This window comes from Impatiens glandulifera, chromosome 7 (genome assembly GCF_907164915.1).
Source record: "Impatiens glandulifera chromosome 7, dImpGla2.1, whole genome shotgun sequence".
Taxonomy (NCBI): domain Eukaryota; kingdom Viridiplantae; phylum Streptophyta; class Magnoliopsida; order Ericales; family Balsaminaceae; genus Impatiens; species Impatiens glandulifera.
The window spans coordinates 36,235,032-36,258,406 of record NC_061868.1 but is presented as its reverse complement, the minus strand read 5'-3'; the positions used below and the strand labels follow the sequence as shown (position 1 = coordinate 36,258,406).

The 23,375-nt window shown below is 26.5% G+C and overlaps 2 protein-coding genes and 2 pseudogenes across 2 annotated transcripts; 3 read left to right on the top strand and 1 right to left on the bottom strand.

The window, feature by feature from the left end:
• The first annotated feature begins 4,637 nt into the window (after positions 1-4,637).
• On the top strand, positions 4,638-5,895 carry LOC124910763 (heavy metal-associated isoprenylated plant protein 37). Its single transcript, XM_047451439.1, has 3 exons — positions 4,638-4,737; positions 4,823-4,898; positions 4,971-5,895. Exons 1-3 carry the CDS (start codon positions 4,684-4,686, stop codon positions 5,756-5,758), a joined length of 918 nt encoding a protein of 305 aa, XP_047307395.1. The 5' UTR covers positions 4,638-4,683; the 3' UTR covers positions 5,759-5,895.
• A 2,112-nt stretch (positions 5,896-8,007) lies between these two features.
• LOC124909817 lies at positions 8,008-8,820 on the bottom strand. Its single transcript, XM_047450451.1, has 2 exons — positions 8,773-8,820; positions 8,008-8,703 (listed from the first exon to the last, which is right to left on the bottom strand). Exon 2 carries the CDS (start codon positions 8,689-8,691, stop codon positions 8,008-8,010), a length of 684 nt encoding a protein of 227 aa, XP_047306407.1. The 5' UTR covers positions 8,692-8,703; positions 8,773-8,820.
• Positions 8,821-12,285: 3,465 nt separating this feature from the next.
• LOC124910938 lies at positions 12,286-12,403 on the top strand (annotated as a pseudogene).
• A 413-nt stretch (positions 12,404-12,816) lies between these two features.
• On the top strand, positions 12,817-18,848 carry LOC124909815 (annotated as a pseudogene).
• The last annotated feature ends 4,527 nt before the right edge of the window (positions 18,849-23,375 follow it).

Genomic DNA, 23,375 nt, shown 5'->3' with positions numbered 1-23,375 from the left:
ATGGAATTGATAAAAAACCAAGTTTTTTAAAATTTATACCAATTTTACCCTTTCTATATATATATATATAATATTTTGTAAATGACATAATTTAATTTATATGAAATTAAATAAAATTTTAAAATATAATAAAATAAATATTAAAAAACTTTAAATATTTTAATATTATTATTAATAAAAAAAACTCTATTTATTTATATATTATAATTAATAATACTTTTTTTAAATAAAATAATTTTATTTATATTAAATTAAATTTTGAAATATAATAAAATAAATATTAAAAAACTATACATATATTAATATTAACTTTTATTAATAAAAAATAAAATTTTAATATATATATATATATATATATTATAATTAATAATACTTTTTTTAAATGAAATAATTTAATTTCTATTAAATTAAATTTTAAAATATAATAAAATAAATATTAAAAACTATACATATATTAGTATTAACTTTTATTAATATAAAAATAAAATTTTAAATAAATATTAATTTTATAAATTATTACTATTAAAATTTAAATATTATATGAGATAATATAATATGTTATAGTTTTATTTATATTATAAATTTATTTTAATTATTATAATTAATTAAAAAAATTAAATAAAATAGTTTCAGTGGTCTATAATTATAATTTAAATGTCATTTAATTTTATTGTTATTATTTTCTTAAATTACATTATAATATTTTGATTTTATTAAATTAAAAAAAAATATTAACTTAAATTAATTAATATATTTATTTAGAATGAGTTTATATATATAAAAATAGAATAAATTTTTTTATAAATATTTAATTTATATGAGATATATTTATAAATTAATTAATATATATGTTATTCAAATATATTAACTTTATTTTTTTAGTATAATTATTTATTTATTTGAATTATTTAAATTTTAATAGGGTATGTTATAATTGAATTTATATTGTGATTTTATTTTTATTTGAGATAATTAATAAAATTATTTAAAATGAAATAATTTTATAATTTAATTTATATTAAAATAATTAAAATATAAATAAATATTATATATATTAAAATAATTTTTTATTAATATAAAAATAAATATTTAAGTAGAGGGTAATTTAGATATTTTAATTAATAAAAGGATTGATTTGAGTGATGATGGGATGGTTGGGTTTTGGGATAAAACCTGGGTTTTATCCCAAAAACCCAAAGATCAAACGAGGCCTAAGAATAGGACTACAAATGAGTTAAATTATAAATTGACGAGTCGAGTTAAGCTCAAATTTATAAATTTGTTCGAATCGAGCTACTAAATATTTAATCGAGTTGAGCTCGAGCTCAAGTGGTTTGAGTTCGACTTGACTTATTTGCAGCTCTAATTAAGGGTAATCACAGTACACATTTGGTCTTAATTTTGATAAATTTGAATTTGCCTAATATATCGAAAGATATTATAAAATCGAAAGTATGTTCATCAAAGCTTATCTCTTTTAGTAACCACAAATGAACGAGTTTTGTTTACTTTCATTGACTCAGGTATAATCTCTTTATAATACTTCGGTTAGGGGGAATGGTAATACAATACAAGAGGTCGAAAATCGGGTTCTTTCTAAGGATGAAACCCGATATTAATTTTATATCAAAACTCTATATACAACCCTATATATTTAGCAAAAAAAAATTTAGTTCGAATTAAGTCGTCAAGCGATTGAATGTTTATCACCAGTAGTGTAGAGTAGTATACTTGTATCTAAGTATGTTATAATTTTATTTCTAATATTTTTTAACTCAACATTTTATTAATATATTGTTTACAATATGGTCATGAAAGGATGTTAATTGACCGTGTCTAATTTAAATAATTGATTCTTGATTCAACAAATTTCTATGAGGAAAAAGAAGAAAGAACTGATCAAGAAGTAAGCAAATTTGTCTTGCAACCAAATTACATAATTACTCAAAAAAACAAATTGGTCTAAATCTTTTTACCAACTAGATTGGCACATTAATATTTTATTTTCTATTCTTCACCTTTAAACTTGTTTTGACATATTCAATTCTAGTTCTATTTTAAAAAAGAAATCTCAAGAAAGCAGCTAAGAATCCAATTCTCTTCCAAATACTAGTAATTTTGTTTTGAGAAAAAGAGTATATTGATGGTCTCAAATAAATCAAACACCCTCAAACATATGACAATTTAATATTTACCTAATATTTGTACTTTTTAATTAAATAAAAGATTTGTTCGTCCTAAAACATTAAAGATATTTAGTTCGATTTTTATTTTAAAAAAAATTAATACAATGAAAAGACAAACTATTAAACCATTAAAAAGAGGTAAAAGACAAACTATTAAACCATTATAAAAAAGCAAAAGACAAACTATTAAACTGAATCTTCATAGTATGATCTTTCGAAGTTAATAAAACCAAAAGATCTTTCATCTTTCGAAGTTAACAAAACCAAAAGACAAACAACTAAACGAAAAGACATTATGATATCGATAAAAGAGCAAATTGGTTTATTCAGAGTTGATCTTGGTCCATCTGTGTTTACATCCCATGCACCAATACATATTTGTCATCGGCTCACCAACTGGTCCAAATTGAAATTGCTGATAATTTGCTCTTCCAAAGCCACATTTTGGGCAAGTCACTTGGCAAAGTCAAGAAAATAAATAAATAAAAAAGAACAATTCAATCAAAAGCTATAATAAGATTAAACCAAATACCTTCAATTTGTGGTGAATTCTGTATTTCTTCTTGGGAGAAGATAGGTTCAATTTTCTCAGGCTCAGGTTCGAAAAACACTACCTCTTCCTGCAAATAATTTAATTTAATATGAAGACAATATTATAAGTAAGTGATAAATATTTTTACCTCTTCTTCTAAGTCATAAATGTAAGGGCACAAGGGACAGTTGAATCTATCCAAGTTTAGGTTGAATCGAAGAAGCAATCCACATGTTGGACAAAATCGCAACATTTTGTATTGCGTTTTGGAGAAGAAATTAAAACCGGCCAAGAAAGAAACAATAGTAGAGAAGAAATGAAATGAAGGATGTAAGAAATGGTGTTCTTGTTATGTTCTTGAGATTGAGGACTTGGGATGAAGATGAAGTAACAAACAGAATATATATATAAGTAGTTAACACTTAACAACAGTTACTCATTGGTTCTGTTTATTTGAAGTTCTTGCAATAAGTTGGTTAGTAAAATTATTATTTTTTTTAAAAAAAGATAATACAAATTTTATTATTTCAATTTTTTTTTGGCTTAAATAACTGAAAAAACGGTGAGAACACTCCTATATAAAAAAAAAAAAGATAATAAATTTTAAGTTATGTCATATTTTATAATAAGTTAAAAAAAATTAAAAATAATCCTAATGTATATTAACTAGGCCAAGTTTGATTCATTATTTAAACTTCGCATTTAATTTAGTTTAGTTTAAAACAAAAATTATAATGAAATACATTCTGATTTTAAACTTAAATTTTTTTCTAGTTCTATACTTTATATTTAAATTTACGATCTCAAAATTTTATTCTTATCTCTCATAATTTTTTAATATCTTTTTATTCATTTTCATTCAAATTTTCTATTCATATTCTCTCTCATTTATAGTCTCTTTACAATACTTTTTATATTTATAATATTATTTAATAATTAATATATATATATATATATATATATATATATATTTAAAATAAGTTGTTTGATGCTAAGTAGAACGTGGAGTTTGTTTGATGTGAGTTATTTTGAATTTTTATTAGATTTGTTTTAAGAAATTATTTTGCTGTTAAATGTGGGATTTTGGTAAAAAATATAAGAGAACTCTAACATCAAATGAGGTCATGTCTAGCTTGAAACTTTTATTGAATATCTGAAAAAAATATTGTTGTATATATTTATATATATATATATATATATTTAACTAGGAATATTTTTGAATTTATTTTTTATTTAAAATTAAAATTTTATAAAAAAAATATAATAATAGTATTTTAATATTTTAATTAATGAAAGTGATAAAATAAATTGATAAAAATAATAATATTATAATTTTATTTAATTTTTAAATAAATAATAAAAAAACATTATGTTTCGAGTTTGAATTATTCAAATAACTCAAATAAAAATTAAATATCACTTTCCTCCCCTTTCATCTATCAAATTCATCGATTCATTAATTAAAATTCTAAAATATATTTTATTTTAAATTATTATTTTTTTAATTTTATTTATATATATTAATACTTTTAAGTCATTTTATTAAAAAAAATATATTCTCAATTTATCAAAATTATTATTATTATTATTTATTTTATTTTCTTACAAAATATCAATCCTATTCTACCTTATTCTCTTTCCAACAAATCCATTAAAGTTCCTTTCAAACCATAAATTCAAATAGTTTGTTAAATTGCTAAATACACCTTTTCATCAAAAACAAATTTTCAAATAAGATGTAAAAGGCTAAAAAAAGGTGTGTGGGGCCCATTGGTGGCACGTGAATAATCAGAAGTTTTATAATAATTTGTTTAATCACATCAAAACTCCTTTTTCCCTCTTCTCCTCCTCCTCGAAGATTGTGTTATATTTCAAATAATTTGTTTTATCCATTCTTACTTTTTTGTGCTTTTCTTTCATATTACTATACCAGTTCATTCCTGTTAAAGAACCCTAAAGATCAAAATGAGTACTAAAGATGATGAACAAGAACAAGACTTTAAACTCCTCAAAATCCAGGTATTATATTTCCTCTCAAGCTTTTTATCACATGCAAATGAACTAAAGGAACATTCTTTATCATATTTGAATAATGTTTGAATAGACATGTGCACTAAGAGTCAACATACATTGCGATGGATGCAAGCACAAGGTTAAGAAACTTCTTCAAAGGATTGAAGGTGATCTTTAAATAATGTTTTTGTTACATTCTTATTAGATTTTTGTTTTAAATATTCAATATACATATTTAGGTGTTTATCAAGTTAAGATAGAGGCAGAGCAGCAGAAGGTAACTGTTTCAGGAAGTTTAGATTCAACTGATTTGATCAAGAAATTGATCAAAGCTGGTAAGCATGCCCAGCTTTGGTCTTCTGATCAAACCCAGAACCCAAAAGCTAACCTTGTGATCAAAGATGATGATAACAAGGCCTTCAACAAGAACCAGAGGAAGAGAGAAAAAGTTGAAGTTGAAGATGATAATAATGGAGATGAAGAGGATGATCATCATCAGTTCAGGCTACTCAGGGAGAAGATTAACCAGATGGCCAACAATGGTGGAAATAGAAAAAGGGTGGCTAGTAATGGTGGCCGTGGCTCCAATGGAAATGAAAAGACCATGGGGGTGTTGAAGATGAACAATAATGGAAATATTAGTGTTGGGGAGGGCAAAAAAGGGAATTCAGATGATATTAATGCCATGATGAGTCTAGCTGGTTTCAATGGAAATGCATGCTCTGCATTGGGAAACAACAACAACTCTAATGGGGTGGTGTACCATCAGTCATCAGGGAATGGTAATTTGACTCAAATACCCTCAGCTGGCCATCCAAATGCCTGTTTTGCCACTCACCCATATAGGCAAAATCAGATTTCTCCCAACATCCCACCAAATACAGGCTACTTCATGTACAATTACGATTGTGCCCCTCATCCATATAATCAATATCCAATTTATGGTACTGGTGATTACCCTTCTCCACAAGTGTATAACTACTATGAAGAGGATAACAAGAACACTACTGGTTGCTCTATAATGTAGAAAATGATGAGGGACAAGTTGGGGATTTTACCAAGTGTGTTAGTTGTTGGTGTAAAAATGTTTTTTAAGTTATGGCTTTTGGGTAGGGGAAAATGTCTTCTTGTATGTCAAGAAATGTTAATTTAATGGGTTGTTGTTAGTTACATGGGTTGCTTTTCCTTTGCAATGTTATCTTGTCTTATGTAATGATGGTTATTTAAAGGCTTTTGGCATACATATCTATTTTTGAAAAAACAAAATTATAATTGAATTTATTTAAAACTTAGTATTTATTAAGGGTGATTTTGTTTTCATTTAATATGAAATATTTGATTAAATTAGATAATTTTTTTAAGTGAAATTTAAATAAAAGAAGTGATTATTTGATAAAATTTTAAATTAATTATTTGAAATTACTTTTTATATAACTTTTTTCTGATAAATAAGATTGATTTTGATTTTTAATAGAAACATTTTATTTGTTATTTCTTAGCAAATAAAATATTTTGTTATTATTATTTTTTTTCTATTAATTTTTATCGGTTTAATTAAAATGACAAAATATTTGGTTCAATTTTCAAGAAAACTAGATCTTATTATTATAATAGTGAATTAACAATTCCAAACTCAAAATCATATTCTAAAACAACACAACTCTTCATTAAACTCCTTAGACCATGAACAAACAATCCTCTAAACCCGTAATTCATCCAATTCAACTTTCTGTATTCAAGAAAACGGATTATCAACATTTCAAACATTTCCTAAAATGGTGAGAAATTTTGTAGATCAAAAAGACTCTTAAAATTGAGAATTTACGTAAAATCGTTAATAGGTTGTAAACTCGTAAAATTTAGAATTTATATAAAATCGTAAAGTTTAATTTTAAAAAATAATAGTTATTATATTAAATATTTTATACCTATCCAATTTTAAGAAATTATATATTTTCATATAAAATTAATTAAAAAATAATAATAAGTAAATAATACTCAAAAAAATTATACTTATAAAATTAATTATATTAATTAATTAATTTAAATAACTAATACCTTTATTTATTAAATTTTAAATATAAATTTGTTTTTTTTAAATAAAATCGTATAAAATCGTAAAATCGAAATTATTTATAAACTCGTAAAATTTTATTATCGTAAATTTAAAATCGTAAAAGTTTACTTATTTAAGAGTTTACTTAAAACCGACTCGTTAATTTGATATGAAATCATAAAATCGTAAAATTTTAAAAGTTAATTCGAGATTTTAACCGCCTTAGTGAGTTAATTTAGTATATATTGATCACAAATAATACAGGTACATTTCAAATTAACCTTCTTGCTAAAGCCCGAAAACAATGGTCCAAGATTCTAAGACTCAGAGTTTCAAATTGGTAAAATCGTATTAAAGAGATTAGTCAAATTTAAATCGACAAACAATTAGAGAATCACATTTGAAGTATATCTAATTAAATCAATGAATTACATAAAATTATAACGAGTTCAGAACTTACTACTTGATGATTGATTACGTAAAAGAGAGTTAAAAAACAATCATAGGATCTAATACTCACCATTGGTCGGATTAGAATCCGTTCCTAACGCTCTCTTTGGTCCACAATTGTTGAAATATGATTTTTCTGATTATTTTTTTTTCAATAAGTTCTTATTTACTATAATACATCTTCAAGTTTTTTTAATTTTTTAAATATCTTATTTCCCTCCACTCCTTGTATTGAAAACCTTATAATGAAACAAGTAGATGTTACTGTTTCCTAAAATTCATTTCGAAGCATCTTAATTTTCGAAATCTCTTATTTCCATCCACTTTTTCTCGATCTTTATATTTTTTTCTGCGTTTATTTATTTATTTTATTTCCTCTAAAACAACAAACAATATTAATACTATATATTTTCCATTAGTCTTTCATTTAATGGTTTTATTTATATCATATAATTAGTTTTATTTAAATATAGTCTGATAATTAATTAATTCAGGATTCAATTGAAACGACAACATTTTCCGAACTATTATTTGTTTAAATCCAGTGCAATGAGCCCATATATAAATTTTAGAAAATATTTTGTTACTTCGATATCTTTAAAAATTATAAACTTGAGTGTAAAAAATTAGTGTCTACAACTATTATTTTATCTCCTAAAAACATAAACGTGATTATAATACCATCTTAAAATAGAAAAAAAAAACATTATATTGAATGTTATTTAAAATTACATTAAAACAAACATTAAAACATGAACTTCAAAATTCCCCTAGAAGATATCTCGATTGAAATGATTTAAAATAGAGGTATTTGGTTGAACTTGCTCGAGTTGCATTTTGAGAGCGTAGTTGTTCACCTCGAGAGTCCGGAGCTGTTCTTGGTGTTGAGACAAAATCTTCTTTAGATGGTGCATCTCTTGACTACTATCTTCATGTTCTTGATGTTTTTTATGTTGTAGATTTACTGCTCGTTTAAGTATTCTATTCTCATAAATAATTGCTTCAAGTTGTTCCTTCAACAAGTTATTTTCTTGTTGAAATGTTTGGGCTGCCTGGTTAGTTGTGCGAGAAATAACACATTTTTCAAATAACTCGAGAGCTTGAGAGGCACGAATCCTAGCAGCATCCATATTGGATGCGTTCATCATTTCCCTTACAAAATGATCAACCCAATCTGTACCATTCATGATAACCGGATCCTTACTAGAAGACACATGATTACCTGAATCTTGTAATTGTGTTTTAACTTCGATTTTTCCTCGAGGTAGGTCCATAAGATCATTCAAACTTTTAATAGCCAAGTCAAGATCATCATTACATTCTTTTAGCGCACTTTCAAATCCTGGCTCCGCCCCTGTATGAGACAAAGGAGAAAGGCGAATTCTCTTGGAGACAGGCGTAGATGAGAGTTCCTCGAAGAAGGACGATCTCTTACCGCATACAATGGTAGACATGTTTGAAGAACTCTATGAATTCAAATAGATCAAAATCAAAACAAGTCTAGAATTTGTATTATATGATGAATGAGTACTTACAAAGAGTGGTCGGATTAGAATCCGCTCCTAGAAGCTTGCTTGAAGAATCACAAAAATTAGAATAGCTCTTTTAACTCCACAATGATGGAAATCTCTTATGTTTCTCTTTTTTCACTTATTATCTTCCTCTTTTTATAAGGAAACTAACAAAAGTTTATGTTTCCAATAATTCATCTCAAAGTTTCCTAAATTTTCTAACCTAAATTCTTGTTTCCTATAATTTAACTCGAAATTTCCTAATTTTTGAAATGTCTTATTCCTGCGCATGTGTATCACCAACAATATTAATACCCTATATTTTCCCCATAGCTTAACAGTCACGCAAACGTGTATCAAAATGCAAATAAGTATTCCTAATTAGAAGACACATATTAGTACTAAATAAAAAAAGAGCATCGAAAATACCTAAACAAAAATACATGTGTCTCTTCCCCCATACCTTATCTTTCAAAGATGCATTTCAATTCAAAGTTTTTTATCACCATATATCCAATTCAAATTTCTTTATCACCATAAAAATAATAAATACTCAATCCAAAATAAATGTTATCTTATAAATAAATATATCTTGATCAAAATTCTTCTTTTGTTTAATGGTTTTCTAAAAAAACAACATATTCTCTCAAGGTCTCAAGGTTGACCAACTTGTGATTATTTATTTCAAATCAATTTATATTTTAGGTTGGTATTTTCGTTCATCTCCACATATTCACTTAACTTTTCTTCTGATTTTTTCAAGCACTTAATGCTCCACTAGATCGTGGGTAGTTCTAATAACTGGACCCAAGTGATATTGGAGCTCTCATTGTGCTTGATCGGCCTTCCAACTTGGGGTGTGCAAATGGGTAAACCCAACCCATATTATCCAACTTATATTCAACCCAAATTAAATTTGGTCAACCTATTATCCAACTCATATTAATAAATAATATGGGTTGGGTAATCCAAACTAAATTTTAATTTGTAACATTATTATTACGTTTTTTCTCGTTTAATATTTAACACGTTTTTGTTTCGGTTAACACATTTTTATTCGTTTAACAATTATTTGATTTGTTTTACCTAGTTTTATACGTTTTTGACTTATTCAACATGTTTTTAACTCGCTGAACTAATATTTGATTCGTTTGATATGTTTTGACTTGCTTAATGTTTTTAGTTTTAACAAGTATGTAACTCATTTTAATCTATTTCACACGATTTTGACACGTTTAACACGTTTTTGACATGTTTAACACGTTTTTCACACGTTTAACACATGTTTAGTACGTTTAACATGTTTAGACATGTTTAACACGTTTTGACATGTTTAACACGTTTTGACATATTTAACACGTTTTTGACAAGTTTAACATGTTTTTGGCACGTTTAACATGTTTTGATACGTTTAATATATATTTGTCACATTTAACACGTTTTGGCACATTTGACACATTTTGACACTTTTATCATGTTTTTAACATGTTTAACACATTTTGGCCCGTTTAACACACTTGTGACACATTTAACATTTTTGGTCCGTTTAATTTATTTTGCTTCGTCTAATATGTCTTTGACATTATTATACATTTTTTTAATCCGTTTAACATAATTTTGATTTGTTAATTTGAAATTAATTTGATATTTTAATTAGTAAATTAGTTGAAGAAATAATACGTGAGATTAATATGGATTATTTAAATAATAAATAAATAATTCATATTAAATAAAGTCTTGAATATGGTAAACTATGTTAATTTTCAAAAATAAATTAATTCATTAAATAATTTTAGAACAATAGTGATATGTTAGTTTTGTATGGCTAGACTGTAATTAATAAATATATTATTAGTGAGTTTTAAAATTTTTAATTATTTTTCATTTTACTATAAAGAAAATCAACGTAATAAAAATCAAGAGAATATATTGGAGTTGAAAATTTTAGTTTATATTGAATTGATAAGAGAGAATTAAAATAAATTTATTTAATTTGGGTAACCCTAACTCAACCCAAATTAACTTACTCAAATTAATATTTTAGGTTTGGGTTAGGATTGGAGTTTGGGTCCCAATATATGCTCACCCATACTTCCAACGTAATCTCACTCCTCACCATAACACTTATGCTCAACAATAGGTTCCTGAGCAATCAAGTTATTCGCTGTAATGCCACTACTAATGTGATTACTAATATCATTGTCAAGGCGTTGAATTCCTTCCTCAACTAATAAAATTATATTCTTATCATTGGACATAATGAATATAGTTCGATAATTAATCCATAAAGCAATATACCTTTCTCGAGAGTTGAACTCGAACCAAAATTCACCGCAAAGAGAGCTAGGTCCATGATGACGAAGACAAGTAACGACATAATTTTTTTAAGTGACCCAATCCCAACTCGATCCTTTGACGCTTACCGTTCTTGATCTCAGAGATTGTCACCACATTCAATCGCTCTATCACAGTAACAAACTCAAAGGATTTTGAACTTGTAGCCACCATCTTTGAACAATTCCACCAAATTGATCGTCTTTCGTTATTCACCTTGTCCGCATAAGATGGAGAACCAACCTCCCGAGAAGCGGGCTGCCCCACTACGTCCAAACATCCCCATCGACGATCCGCACTTTTCGCTACCCCAACCTGAATACAACCAATTTGAGGAACCATTGATAATATGTAAGATGATTGATATTTTAAGGTGCCAAATAATTTTAATTATTACTTATTCAATAATCAAACTAAATGACTACCCTTTTGTAAGTTTTAATTCGAATCCTATTTTCTTTTTATTTTACCATTCAAGAATTTATGTGTTAATTATAATATTTTCTTTATCAGTTAAAATCCATTATCTGTGTGAGATTATTGAAGTATTCAAACTCTTTGGGGGTAGAAGAACTTAGTTGTGTCAACTTAATGCAACTCTTATTAGACTTTTATTTTATTTAAGTAATATTTTACTTAACAAAACTTAAATGTGGCCGCTTATATTAACGTGTTTGTACAACCTTTATTTTTTTTTTCTCATAACAAGTTATTTATTTTAATTTTGGATATTTGAACATCAGTCCCTATCTTATTATATGTCTACCAGGCCTTATTCGATTTTGGGTTATTTAAATAAATAAAAAATAAACATCACTTCACTCTATCTTATTTATCAAATTAATCAATTCACTAACTAAAATACTAAAATTTTCTTATTTTAAATTAATCAAACTTCTTACAAATTTAGAAAGACTTAAATTGATGTGTATGTCATAACTTATAGTATTAAATTTGTATGTTTAAATAAAATCACTTTTATCTAAAATAAAAAATAATAATAATAATAAAGTTATAAATATACGTTTTGTTTCATATAAGAGAGAAAATAAAATTCTTTATTGTTTCTTTTGTTTAAAGCAATAATTCAGCAAAAATAAAAATAAATTATAGCTAAAACAATTAAAAAAGAATCTAAAATTTATGTATATACACATGACACTGGTCAAAGCTCACCAAGTAATAACATCAATAGTTAAAATTGAGTTTGATCATATCAGCACTAATGCATCGAATCTCATCAGAACTTCGTAGTTAAGCGTGCTTGGACGAGAGTATTATTAGGATGGGTGACCCCTACAAAGTTCTTGTGTCGCATTCCTTAAAAAAATACATTCTTTTCTAAGATCATAAAAAAACCTACTGAGAGAAAAACTCTTGAGATTTCCGCCAAGAATTTTCTGTCGATGGAATCTTGAATTTCATCCCCAAATTCGTGCACATTCTCATATTCAACAAGAATCGCATCGGAATTAAAATCATCGGCAGATTCTACACAATTGGCACGATCGACACGGTCGACACAGTTAGCACGGTCGCGTGATTTAGTTAAATTGATAGTCGGTTACAAAAAACATGGTAAGAGTAAAGATCGACGACACGTCTGGCAGATTCGGCACGACATGTACGCTGACACGTTCGATACATCGAGGAAAAATTGTCCAGGGCTTGAATAAAGTCGTTTCAAGATTGTTTCTCTGACTTTTATCCTCTGTTCTGAAGTCTTTTTAGAATATGGGTAAAAGGAAAAACAACAAGGTGAAAGAAGTGCATGACTTTGTTCTTAAAGGAGTCAAAGAAACTGCAAAGAAGAAAATGAACAGAATAGTTGTAGAAGTAATTAACGAAAAACTGCAGAAAAATAGCAAACACCCAATTGCTGTCCGAAAGCTTTTGGAAAATAATGCATGGATCAAGGAAAAAAAAGAATGAGTTTGGATGATAGGGTATAATTAAAGGGCCAATTTATTGTGACTAAAAATCAAATCACCAAACTCCTGATACATGCTAAAAATGAGAGATTGTACTTAGCAAGGAGAAAATACAAAGCACAACAGTCTAGTTTAACATTCACTATCTCCAAGATTTACTCAAGAAGGATAAATATAAAGTGATAGTAAAATGATCTGTTACAACAATGAGGGAGTTAATGAAGGCTTCTAAATCAAAGACTTATACTATCATAAGTAATTCTACATGGAAAATCAATGAAGTCTAGAAAAATAACATTGAGAAAAAGGCTGAAGATCATGCATACAAAGGAAAATTTTACTTGGGCAATGTACAGACAAAAGTGGAGGTACTGAATTCTCCTTTTAAATTTAAATTGTCTGTTGTAGTAGAAGAAAATTGTGTTAGGAAATAGAAATATAGTAGTGGGAAACTACATAGGAAAGAATAGAGTTTCCTTCATAATCACTAAAGAGACACTTATGACGCAATGAGAGGAAAATGGACTGGAGAAAATTTCAGCATATGTACATGATCTCTACTTTCTTAAATTTAAGAAGGGATAAAATCTAGATTAAATTTTAAAAAATGGACATACATATATTGGATCCAACTACATGAGGTTGGAAAGATGGTCTAGAGATTTGAACTTATTAACAAAACCTAAGGAAACAACTTAGATATGGTTCAAACTTTAGAATATCCCTACACACATGTATAATGTAGAAGATCTTAGTCATTTTGCAGATTTATTGAGTAAACCATTATATATGGACTCAATTACTGAAGGATTTCCTTTGCTATAATTAGCATTGAGGTGCATCCTCGAAGCACATTGCCAGATAAAATGACATTGGTTGAAAGGAAAGGAAAATATATTGTCATGGGAATCACTTATGAGTGGAAGCCACACAAGTGTTCATTCTGTAATATTTTCCAACATGTCAGTACAAAATGTGCTCAAGCTAAGGAAGAAGAGTAAAAAATACTGAAAGACCAAGAATAAAAAATGCAGGAAAATAAAATAGAAGAGTCTACCAACAAAAAGAAAAATATGGAGTAAGAGTAGGAAGTTGAAGCTCATGAGGACTCTGAAAATGAAGAAAGCAATGTGATTGAAGAAAAAAGGGTAAAGGGGGACTTTGATACTTAGATTAATCAAGTTGAAGAAAATGATACCAAGACTGAAACAGAGGATACCAAAGTTGATACTGAAGGAAACAAAGACAAGAATCTTGAAATTCAAGTAGACGACAATAAAGATAAAACCTTGAAGTCTTGAAAAAGAACTATTTCTATCAGATTAACATGGGTTCGTACAAAGAAATATGACACAATGGGAATAAGCATGCCTCATCATCTTCTTCAATTCAATCTCCTTAGTTCGCAAGAGGAAATGGAAGAGAAGGGAGAATAAGGTCTTATGAAGCAACATGTTTATATGGAAATAAAGACTTTGATTATGTTAGTTAATATCTGTTTTTGATTGTATTCATTTCATTTGTAATTTCTGTCGTTTGTTTTGCAAAAGCTACTAATTAGTTTCTTTAAGATTTTGATAATATCATCATGTAATTATAGTCATGGTTCGTTTAGTTTTGATTCTTAACCCTCCCACTTTTGAGATTTTAATTGAAACAATATTAATCATTAAAAAAACCACATTAACAAATTATTCATAAATTATTTATTTATTTTTAAATAATTAAATAGAGTGCATTTATATTATGTTAAAAAATATTACTTTTTCAAAAATAAAATAAACAGCTTTGTTTGGAAAGGAGTATATTTGGTTTTGAAAAAAAAAAAAAGTATATTTATCAATAATTTGTATAATATTATTGATAGAAATTCATATATATGACTTTATTTTTTTAAATAATAAAATAGGAAGCATTTATAATTATGAAAAATAATAATTTCTCAAAAATAATAATATGTCTTTGGAAAGACATAGATTTGGATTTGAAAAAATAATTCAAATTATTTAAAAACTTTATTTTTTTAAAATAATAATAATTTAAATGTTAGTTTAAATAAAATAAAATTATGAAATATATTTCTTTATATATATATATTTAATAATTTAATAATTTGTTCTAATTAGATTTTTAAGAGAGCAAAGTCATATTTTCAACTCAAACTTTTTAAGATTGAGTGGAAATAATAATTTTAACAAAAATCTCTGTTTCACTCAGGATCAAACTTCTTTTTGAAGCATTAATCATGTTGCTCTACAAGACTTGCTAACTGGTAAGCTTTCTTCACATATCAAATATGTGTGATTTAGTCTTGGAGCATTAATATGAATTTTGGGTGAATTTGTTCTAGGGGATGAGCTTCTCTTAGACTCCTTCCCTTACAAAGAAATTCATAATGGAATCTTGTGGGAAGTTGAAGGAAAGTCAGTACAACAACAACTAGTTGCAGTTGTTACAATTTCAAATTACCAGTTTCAATTTTGTGTTGGTTATTACAGTGGGTGGTAAAGGGTGCTGTAGATTTTGACATTGGTGCCAACCCTTCTGTTGAAGATGGTGGTGAAGATGAGGAGGGTGTTGATGATCAATCTGTCAAAGTTGTAGATAAAGTTAACACATTTAGACTTCAGTTTTTTTTTTTTATCTCTACAATACTATACATGTGTCCAAGATCCAATGTTAGTGAGACAAACCAATCAAACTCTTAGGAACAACCTATTTGATATAAGGTAGTTTGTGGCATGCATGAATAAGTTAATCAAGGTGTTGATAACCAAGTTGGATGTTGATAAGACTAAGGTATTTAAGAAGAACATTGAAGGAGCTATCAAATTTTTGTTGTCCAAAATCAATGACCTACAATTGTAAAACAAGACTCTTAATTTGTTATTTTAGAGATTTTGTATTTGATGCAATCAACATGAATTGATCTCCAAATCTGAACATATTTTTCAGTTTTGTTGAAGAGAGCATGATCGACGATAACACAATTTTAGGCACTGTACTTGTTATTTTGTCGCATCATATTTTAATTTGTTTTAATAGTTTTATGTTATTTATAAGATTTTATTGCTGTTGTGCGCAAATAATGTACAAAAGGAGGAGTAACTGAAATAATTAAACATAAAAGTAAACAAACAAAAAAATCAAGCAAATAGAATTTTATTTAGTTTGTTAAAAATTGAAGCAATATCTTGGACATTCAAATATATCATTATAAGTTCTTAAATAATGGCCAAAACATCTAATATAGAAATAGATGAAGAAATTGACTCAATAATAGTTTGTACTATGTATGATAAAAAGTTTGTATCATATGTTCTTTTCAGTTTATGGGAAAGAATCTTTTTGACGGAAGCTACAAAACAATAGCTCCTTTTTTAAAATAACATTATTGCTATGAATGGACTCATTCTAATTATCATCAATTTAGTCTTTGAATTTTGGATTAATTAAATAACTGAAATTATTTGATGAAAATATTTACATATACATAACAGAAAATTAATTTTTTAAATACAGATATTTTTTATATTTTAGTTGATAATTGGTTAATGTAAAGATAATATGTTATTTAAAAATGATTTAATAATTAAAATCGAATAATTAAGACCTAAAAAAATGAATTTTTTAAAGAAGTTAAAAGTTTTGTCTATTGCAGGGTCGCCGTAAGGTTATAAGTTAGGCGACTGTCTGACTCTCTCCTACGATATAGGTTAACATAACATATTTAACGAACTAAACTATATTATTTTTTTTTTTTTTTTTAAAATATACAATTTTATTATATATTTAATAAAACATAAAATATAACTACTGAACAGAAAAAAATCTCTTAGGACACCCCAATCCTCACAATGGATAATGGCCTATTGTCTGTGTTAAAGTTTGATTAAGTTATTTTGTTTCACATAGTGTGGTGGAATAATCCCCTCTCATTGAGGAATACAAAATTTTCATTCATAAAAGAGGATTTTCACAAATGTGCTATGATGGAAGGAAATGCTTGACAAATAAGTTAAGAGAACAAATTCTCAAATAATGTGTAACCCTAATACGCTTGAGTCACACGTGCACACGCAATATTACTTTTTGAGACACTAACAACAACTCATTATTCTTATATTTGTTTCAATCTAGTATTTTCAATAAGAATCGAAGTTGAGATGTTACAAAATCATGATGGTCGAACACTTTTAACCTGAGGTATTAGTAATGGTTATTATCTGTTCAATTTATTATCTCAAAGACTTGGACATCTCTAGTCCTTTGGATGAATAGGTTGAAAAGAGACTTCCATATTGCATATTTAGCTTTCCCCAATTCTATTTCTTGACTTCCTTACTAAAATGACTTTTCTAAATTTATGAAAAATGTCTTTCAACAGCTAGCATGTATTTTAATGAATTTCTTTTTTAATTGGCCTTTGACAAGCTTTTATTTTAACTATTTTTAATTGAGATATTTCAATTAGTCCACATTGTTTGGGGCTTGAACTGAGAAAGGTTGGGCTAGACCTTCAACTGGGAAAAAAAATGACTATGCTTAGCATTGGTAGTAATAATATTATTTTTTCTTTGAGAACTTAATCCCAACGCAACTCCTTAATATTAGAAAAATCTAATCATTATAATAACTCTTTACAATTTCATCATAAGTTAATTAAAAAAGAAAAACCGTCACAAAAAGACAAAAAAACGATTATGCACGTATATGTCCCCTCAAAACTCGATTGAGCTATGTGAACCGGGTTGAGCCTTTCGTATAATCACGGTTAACATCGCTTATTCAAAAATAGTTGAAGTCCTTTCTTAATCTACATGTCTCTTTGTCCCACACAATTCTTTTGTTTTTTGGGTATTTTTTTGCAATCTTTTGTATTCAAGAAGTAGTAGAAATAGGGGTGCTCTGTTTAATTGGCTCAACTTTAAACAATCCTTTGTGTGAGTCCATGGAGTTGTAAACATACTTAGATACCAACCTCATCAGTTGCAATGTTCTGGTCATTATTTCACAAACATCATCCCACTATTATATATTCTCCAAATTAGATATCAAGTGTAGTAGTGTTAGAAAAAAAAATAGATTAAACCCTAAACAAAATCGATGAGTTGAAAATCCAAAAGTATTGCCTTTAAGTCATTGGAATGATCATATAGAAAAAGCAAATAAAAGTTGTTAAAAGTATAAAAGGAGACATGATGATTATCTGATTTCATTGAAGTCATCTATATCATGATAAAAATAAAGGTCTCACTTTTCTATTTGAAAGGAGACAAGTGAAAGTGACTATATTTTTCTATTATTTGAAAAACAACTTTTAATTAGTAGAAAACAGTTATCTTTGAAAATTTTCAAATGATTTTAAATAAATCAATCATTATTTATCTATTCTCTTATAATTACGTTAATTAATTAAAATAATAAATACTTTCTATTTTTAAAATTATATATTTTATTATTATATAATAATAATTTTTTTAAATAAATTAAAAAAAAAACAATAGCTGCAGAAGTTTCTTTTTCAATCATGATAAATATAAAATAATTTAACTTATTTCACATTATTTTTTTTTTAAATAAAACTATTTTCATTATTCCATCATTTTTCATGTCCAAACAAATATAATTAAAACTTATAAAAAAAAAAATTGCGAGCTCAATTGAATTGAGTCGATAGGTCCTTATCCCGATTATTTTTTGTTGAACTATTTGACTCGAAAGAAACCTTAAGACTTTCAATCATCTTTGTTGACTGATACGTTTACTGCACAGTGCTGTTATTATGACGATAAGGGAGATGTTTTCTGGAAAATCGGCGGAGGTGGTCAGTGAACTCAATGATCTTCTTTAGAATCTCCAAGCTCGTTAACGTTAAATTTTATGTTATGTTCGAGCATTTTTCATTTATATTTTCATTGTTGTTTTCAAATGGTCAATATGGCTGTGTTTCAGATGTGTTGGATGACAATGTGAACATTCTTATTTTTGTATTACTTGTGTTGCTATGTTTAAACTATTATTATTGTATTAACTTTTTAAAAAAATCAAATAATAATTCGTACAAATTGTTTTAATTTATTTCACATATAAAACTGTGTTATGCATATAAAATAATTTAGCATATTTCGCCTCATAAAACAATTTTTTATTATTATAATTATTGTTTTTTATCCTCATCAGTTATAAATATATGAAATAGGTAATCTATAGTTATAATTTTTATTAAGCACAATTTGATAAAGATGATCATCAAAATAAAAATAAAAACAAAGCAAAAGAAAAACAGAATGAAAACAACTACAATTGATCAACTACATTAGAAAAAAACAAGATGAAGAAAATAAATAAATAAATAAATAAAGCAACAAAGGAAAAGTGTCAACTTAACTTATGAGGCCATGATATTATCCATCGCATCTAAAACTAGGTTGCAAAAATATATATCATTCTCTTCAAGTGCATTTATTTTTTAATTTATTTTATATTAAGTTTTAGTTCCCTAAATTTGTTTCTTATATTAACTCGATTGTTTACAATTATAACTAAGAAATTTATATAATCACATTCTAGGTGGGAACAAAAAATTAAATTTAAAGAGGCTTGAATTTATATAATCACATTTGGACTGCACTTAAGCTTAGTATATCACCTACCTAGATTCATCCCTTACCCCAACCAAATCATATGTCTATACTAATGAAAGAACTTGTCAAAATCTTACAAGCCTTTCCTTGTTTTTAAAAATGTCGTCTTTTATGAAGTTGGGGTCATAATTCAAACTTAAAAAAGAAATTTTTATTCTATTACACTCAGTTTAAAAGTTCCATCAAACCATGAATGTTAAGTCATTTCATGTTTGACAAAATGATAAATGTAGGTAAATGTACGTGGGTAAGTGTGGTTGTCTCGTCTTTATCGAGACATAAACAACATCTACTAACAATATTGACCAAGATATACCACCCAAAAAGAACATCTTAAGGGTCTTGGAATTCCAAATCTTAACCAAAGAAAATTAAAAAATATTTACTTGCTAAAGTGATCACTACACTTATTAACAATTAAATCATTATTTTCGTGCTAATCACATCACATCTTGGGAATAAGGCATATATATATATATATATATATGGAATTTTCAGATTCTTAATTGTCATTTTGGAAAAAGATACGTCTAATGGAAATCATTCATCACCAGGTCTAGCATGCAGGGAAATCGGTTAATATGATGGAAACTAGCGATAGTATTTTAAAGTCGCTATTGGTACAAAATAAAAGTTGTGGTTCCAATTACTGTCGTTATTTACCTTTAGCGAAATATAATTAAGCAATAACAGCATTATCAACACTGTTTTTCGTCGCTATTGTCGTATCTTACTAATATTCTTGTTTATTTTGGCCCAATAGCAACAAGAATACAACCGTCGCTATTTTCTTCACTTATCCTAAAATTATTTAGATAATCTTTCATCATATCTGGACCAGTAGAATTAAAATAATAATATTGGTTAATTTGAGAGAGTGATATTTTTTTTAAATATTTAAAATGAATTAATATATAATGATAAAATAAAAAATGACAATTTAAAATAAAAAGGTATTTAAGTATTTTGTTTAATTAATTGAGTTATATAACGAATGAGAGAGTAATTAAATAATATTTGATTATGTTAAAATTATTTAAATAATCCAACCGAAAACCAGTCTAATATTAGTTCTTTGTGGTCTAACCTCTTATCTTAATATATGTTCCTTTTTTTTACATTAAGATAGATTTACTTAACTTTTCCTTTCAATTGTTTTTCTTAATTAAATTTGATTTCAAAAATAAATTTGAAGTCATTACAATGTAATTTAGTTAATCTTAATAAAATAAGAAGTAATTTATTCACTTTTGAAAAGTGAATAAATTAAATGGGAGCCTGAAAAATTAAATTGTCCATATCATATCATGACACCCATTTTAATAAATTTTGTGTTTTACAAGTACCTTCCTTTGGAAAAACACTACCAAGTGATCATATATATATCCAGCTTAAAACACTACCAGTTTTTTTTTTTTTTTTTTTTTGTATCCAGCTTAACGATTTTATTTGGAATATAAGGATATATTGTCAATATATACTTACCGAATATTTGATATATGTGGTACTCGACAATCAATCAAGTTCAAATATTTTAAATAGGTTTGGGATTGGAATTAAGAGGAAGCAAAACATGTACCTAATACCTTATCCAATTTGATTATTATTATATATATAACATGAAATATTGTGGGTTGTGCATAGTAATCCTATTCTAGTAAAACTTATAAATCCTATCAACAAAGGTCTCTTCATTTGCAATTTGATAAATGAAAAAATAGGAAGCAACTTGGAAATTTAAGCATTTAAAAAGGTAATTTTATATCTATATCTAAATCTATCACCTAGTTTCATGATTTCTATGCTAAATTGATAAGATTGTTAAATTATAGTTAATAAAAAAAATACATGTTAGATGCGTGAATTGTTACTAATACCGAAGGAGATAACACACATTATTTCTTTAATCAGTCCACACGAGCTCAGTTAGATCTTCTTGCATTCGACTGCTAGGATGAATGAACAAGGGTAGCAATCATTATTGCTTGATTGGAAAGATTGTAATCTCAAATGACTTACAATACTTTTCAATAAAAGTGATTGTTTTTATGCCTCTTACGGTTCTGATTCATCTCTCAAAAAGTTTTGGCCTCGTTATCATATAAACAAGTTGTAAAATATTTGTAAAAATATGATTTAAAATATTGTAACTCCTTTCTTAGTTAACTTTTGATTATATAATATATTATTTCATAAATAAATAATATATTATTTAAGATCATAACATCATAATTAAATTATTTTATTATATATTATTTATTTTATAATTAAATAATATTCTTTTAAGATCATAATTCTATAATTAAACTCATTTAATTATATATATTATTTTATAAATAAATAATATATTTTTTATTAATCCTATCTAATATAATTATTAATAATATCTAATATATTTATTAATAATCAACTAACACTAGTAAAAAAAAGATCAATAACGACGGTAGTGGTCGTCGGTATTGTAGTATAAACCGTCGCTATAAATAATTAGGGACAGTAAAAAAGCGGTCGTCAGTCGTCGGCATTGAGCTTGTCGTTATTGCAAAAAAACACATATAACGACCATTTTAGTACCGTCGCCATAGAGCACTCTATAACGACTTCTCTTACCGTCGCCATAAAACACTCTATAACGACCACTTTCACCGTCGCTACAGAACACTCTATAGCGACGGTCATGACTTTCGGTACAGTGAATTGAATAACGACCATTTTTACCGTCGCCTTATAGAAATCTATAGCGACAACTCTTACTGTCACCATAGAATGCTCTATAACAACAATATTTACCGTCGCCATAGAGGACCCTATGACGACAACTCTTACTGTCGCTAAAAATTGTTCTTTGGCGACCACTCTTGCCCTTACCATTGAGTACCTTGTTTGTAGTATCATTTATAAATATTAAAACAAAATAAATAATATTCTTAAAATATAAAATATTATAAAATATTTAATTTCAAGTTTTAAAAAACTTTTTATTAACTTACCATTTAAAAGTAACAACTTTTAAATAAGGTCACAAATATTTCATTACTACAAAAAGAAAATCAAAATTGCTTTATAATTTACAAATTTTAAGTGAGACAAGTGAGAAAGTTTTAGGAGAAAATTAATTTGCTCCATTTCACACTTCAAATGAATTCTCCTTCAAGCACACCAACAACATCTACTTTGTCCACCTGAACCAAACAAAAGAGAATTATGCAAAAATCTTAAACAACTATTGAATCAATCTAGTTTCACGATTCTAAAACACAAAGATCAACTATATAATATATTTCTTACACATGTTGATACATAAGTCCTCTCAAATCCTAATATCAATATAACATTCATGATCATTTTATTTACTCGATTCTGAACCTCAAAGATCAACTATAATAAAGATACGTTAATAGAGATAAAATAGATGTGAGAAAACCTAAGCAAAAAGAGCAATACACTATAAACTCCTAGTAAAGCAATAATGTCTCTTCCATTTTGAGTCAATTGAGATTCCTATTATAATTATGGCCTTACATCGACTGTTATAAAAAAAATACAATCCATAACTTACAAAAACAAAAGTCTTCAATACTTTAAAAAAAATCTTTATCTTTCTAAATTTGAAGTATTTATCAATAATAAGAAAAATAATTGTAACCAACCAACATAATAGTGAAAACACCGCTAAAACTTATATAAGTTAAAATAACAAAAATTATAAAAGAAT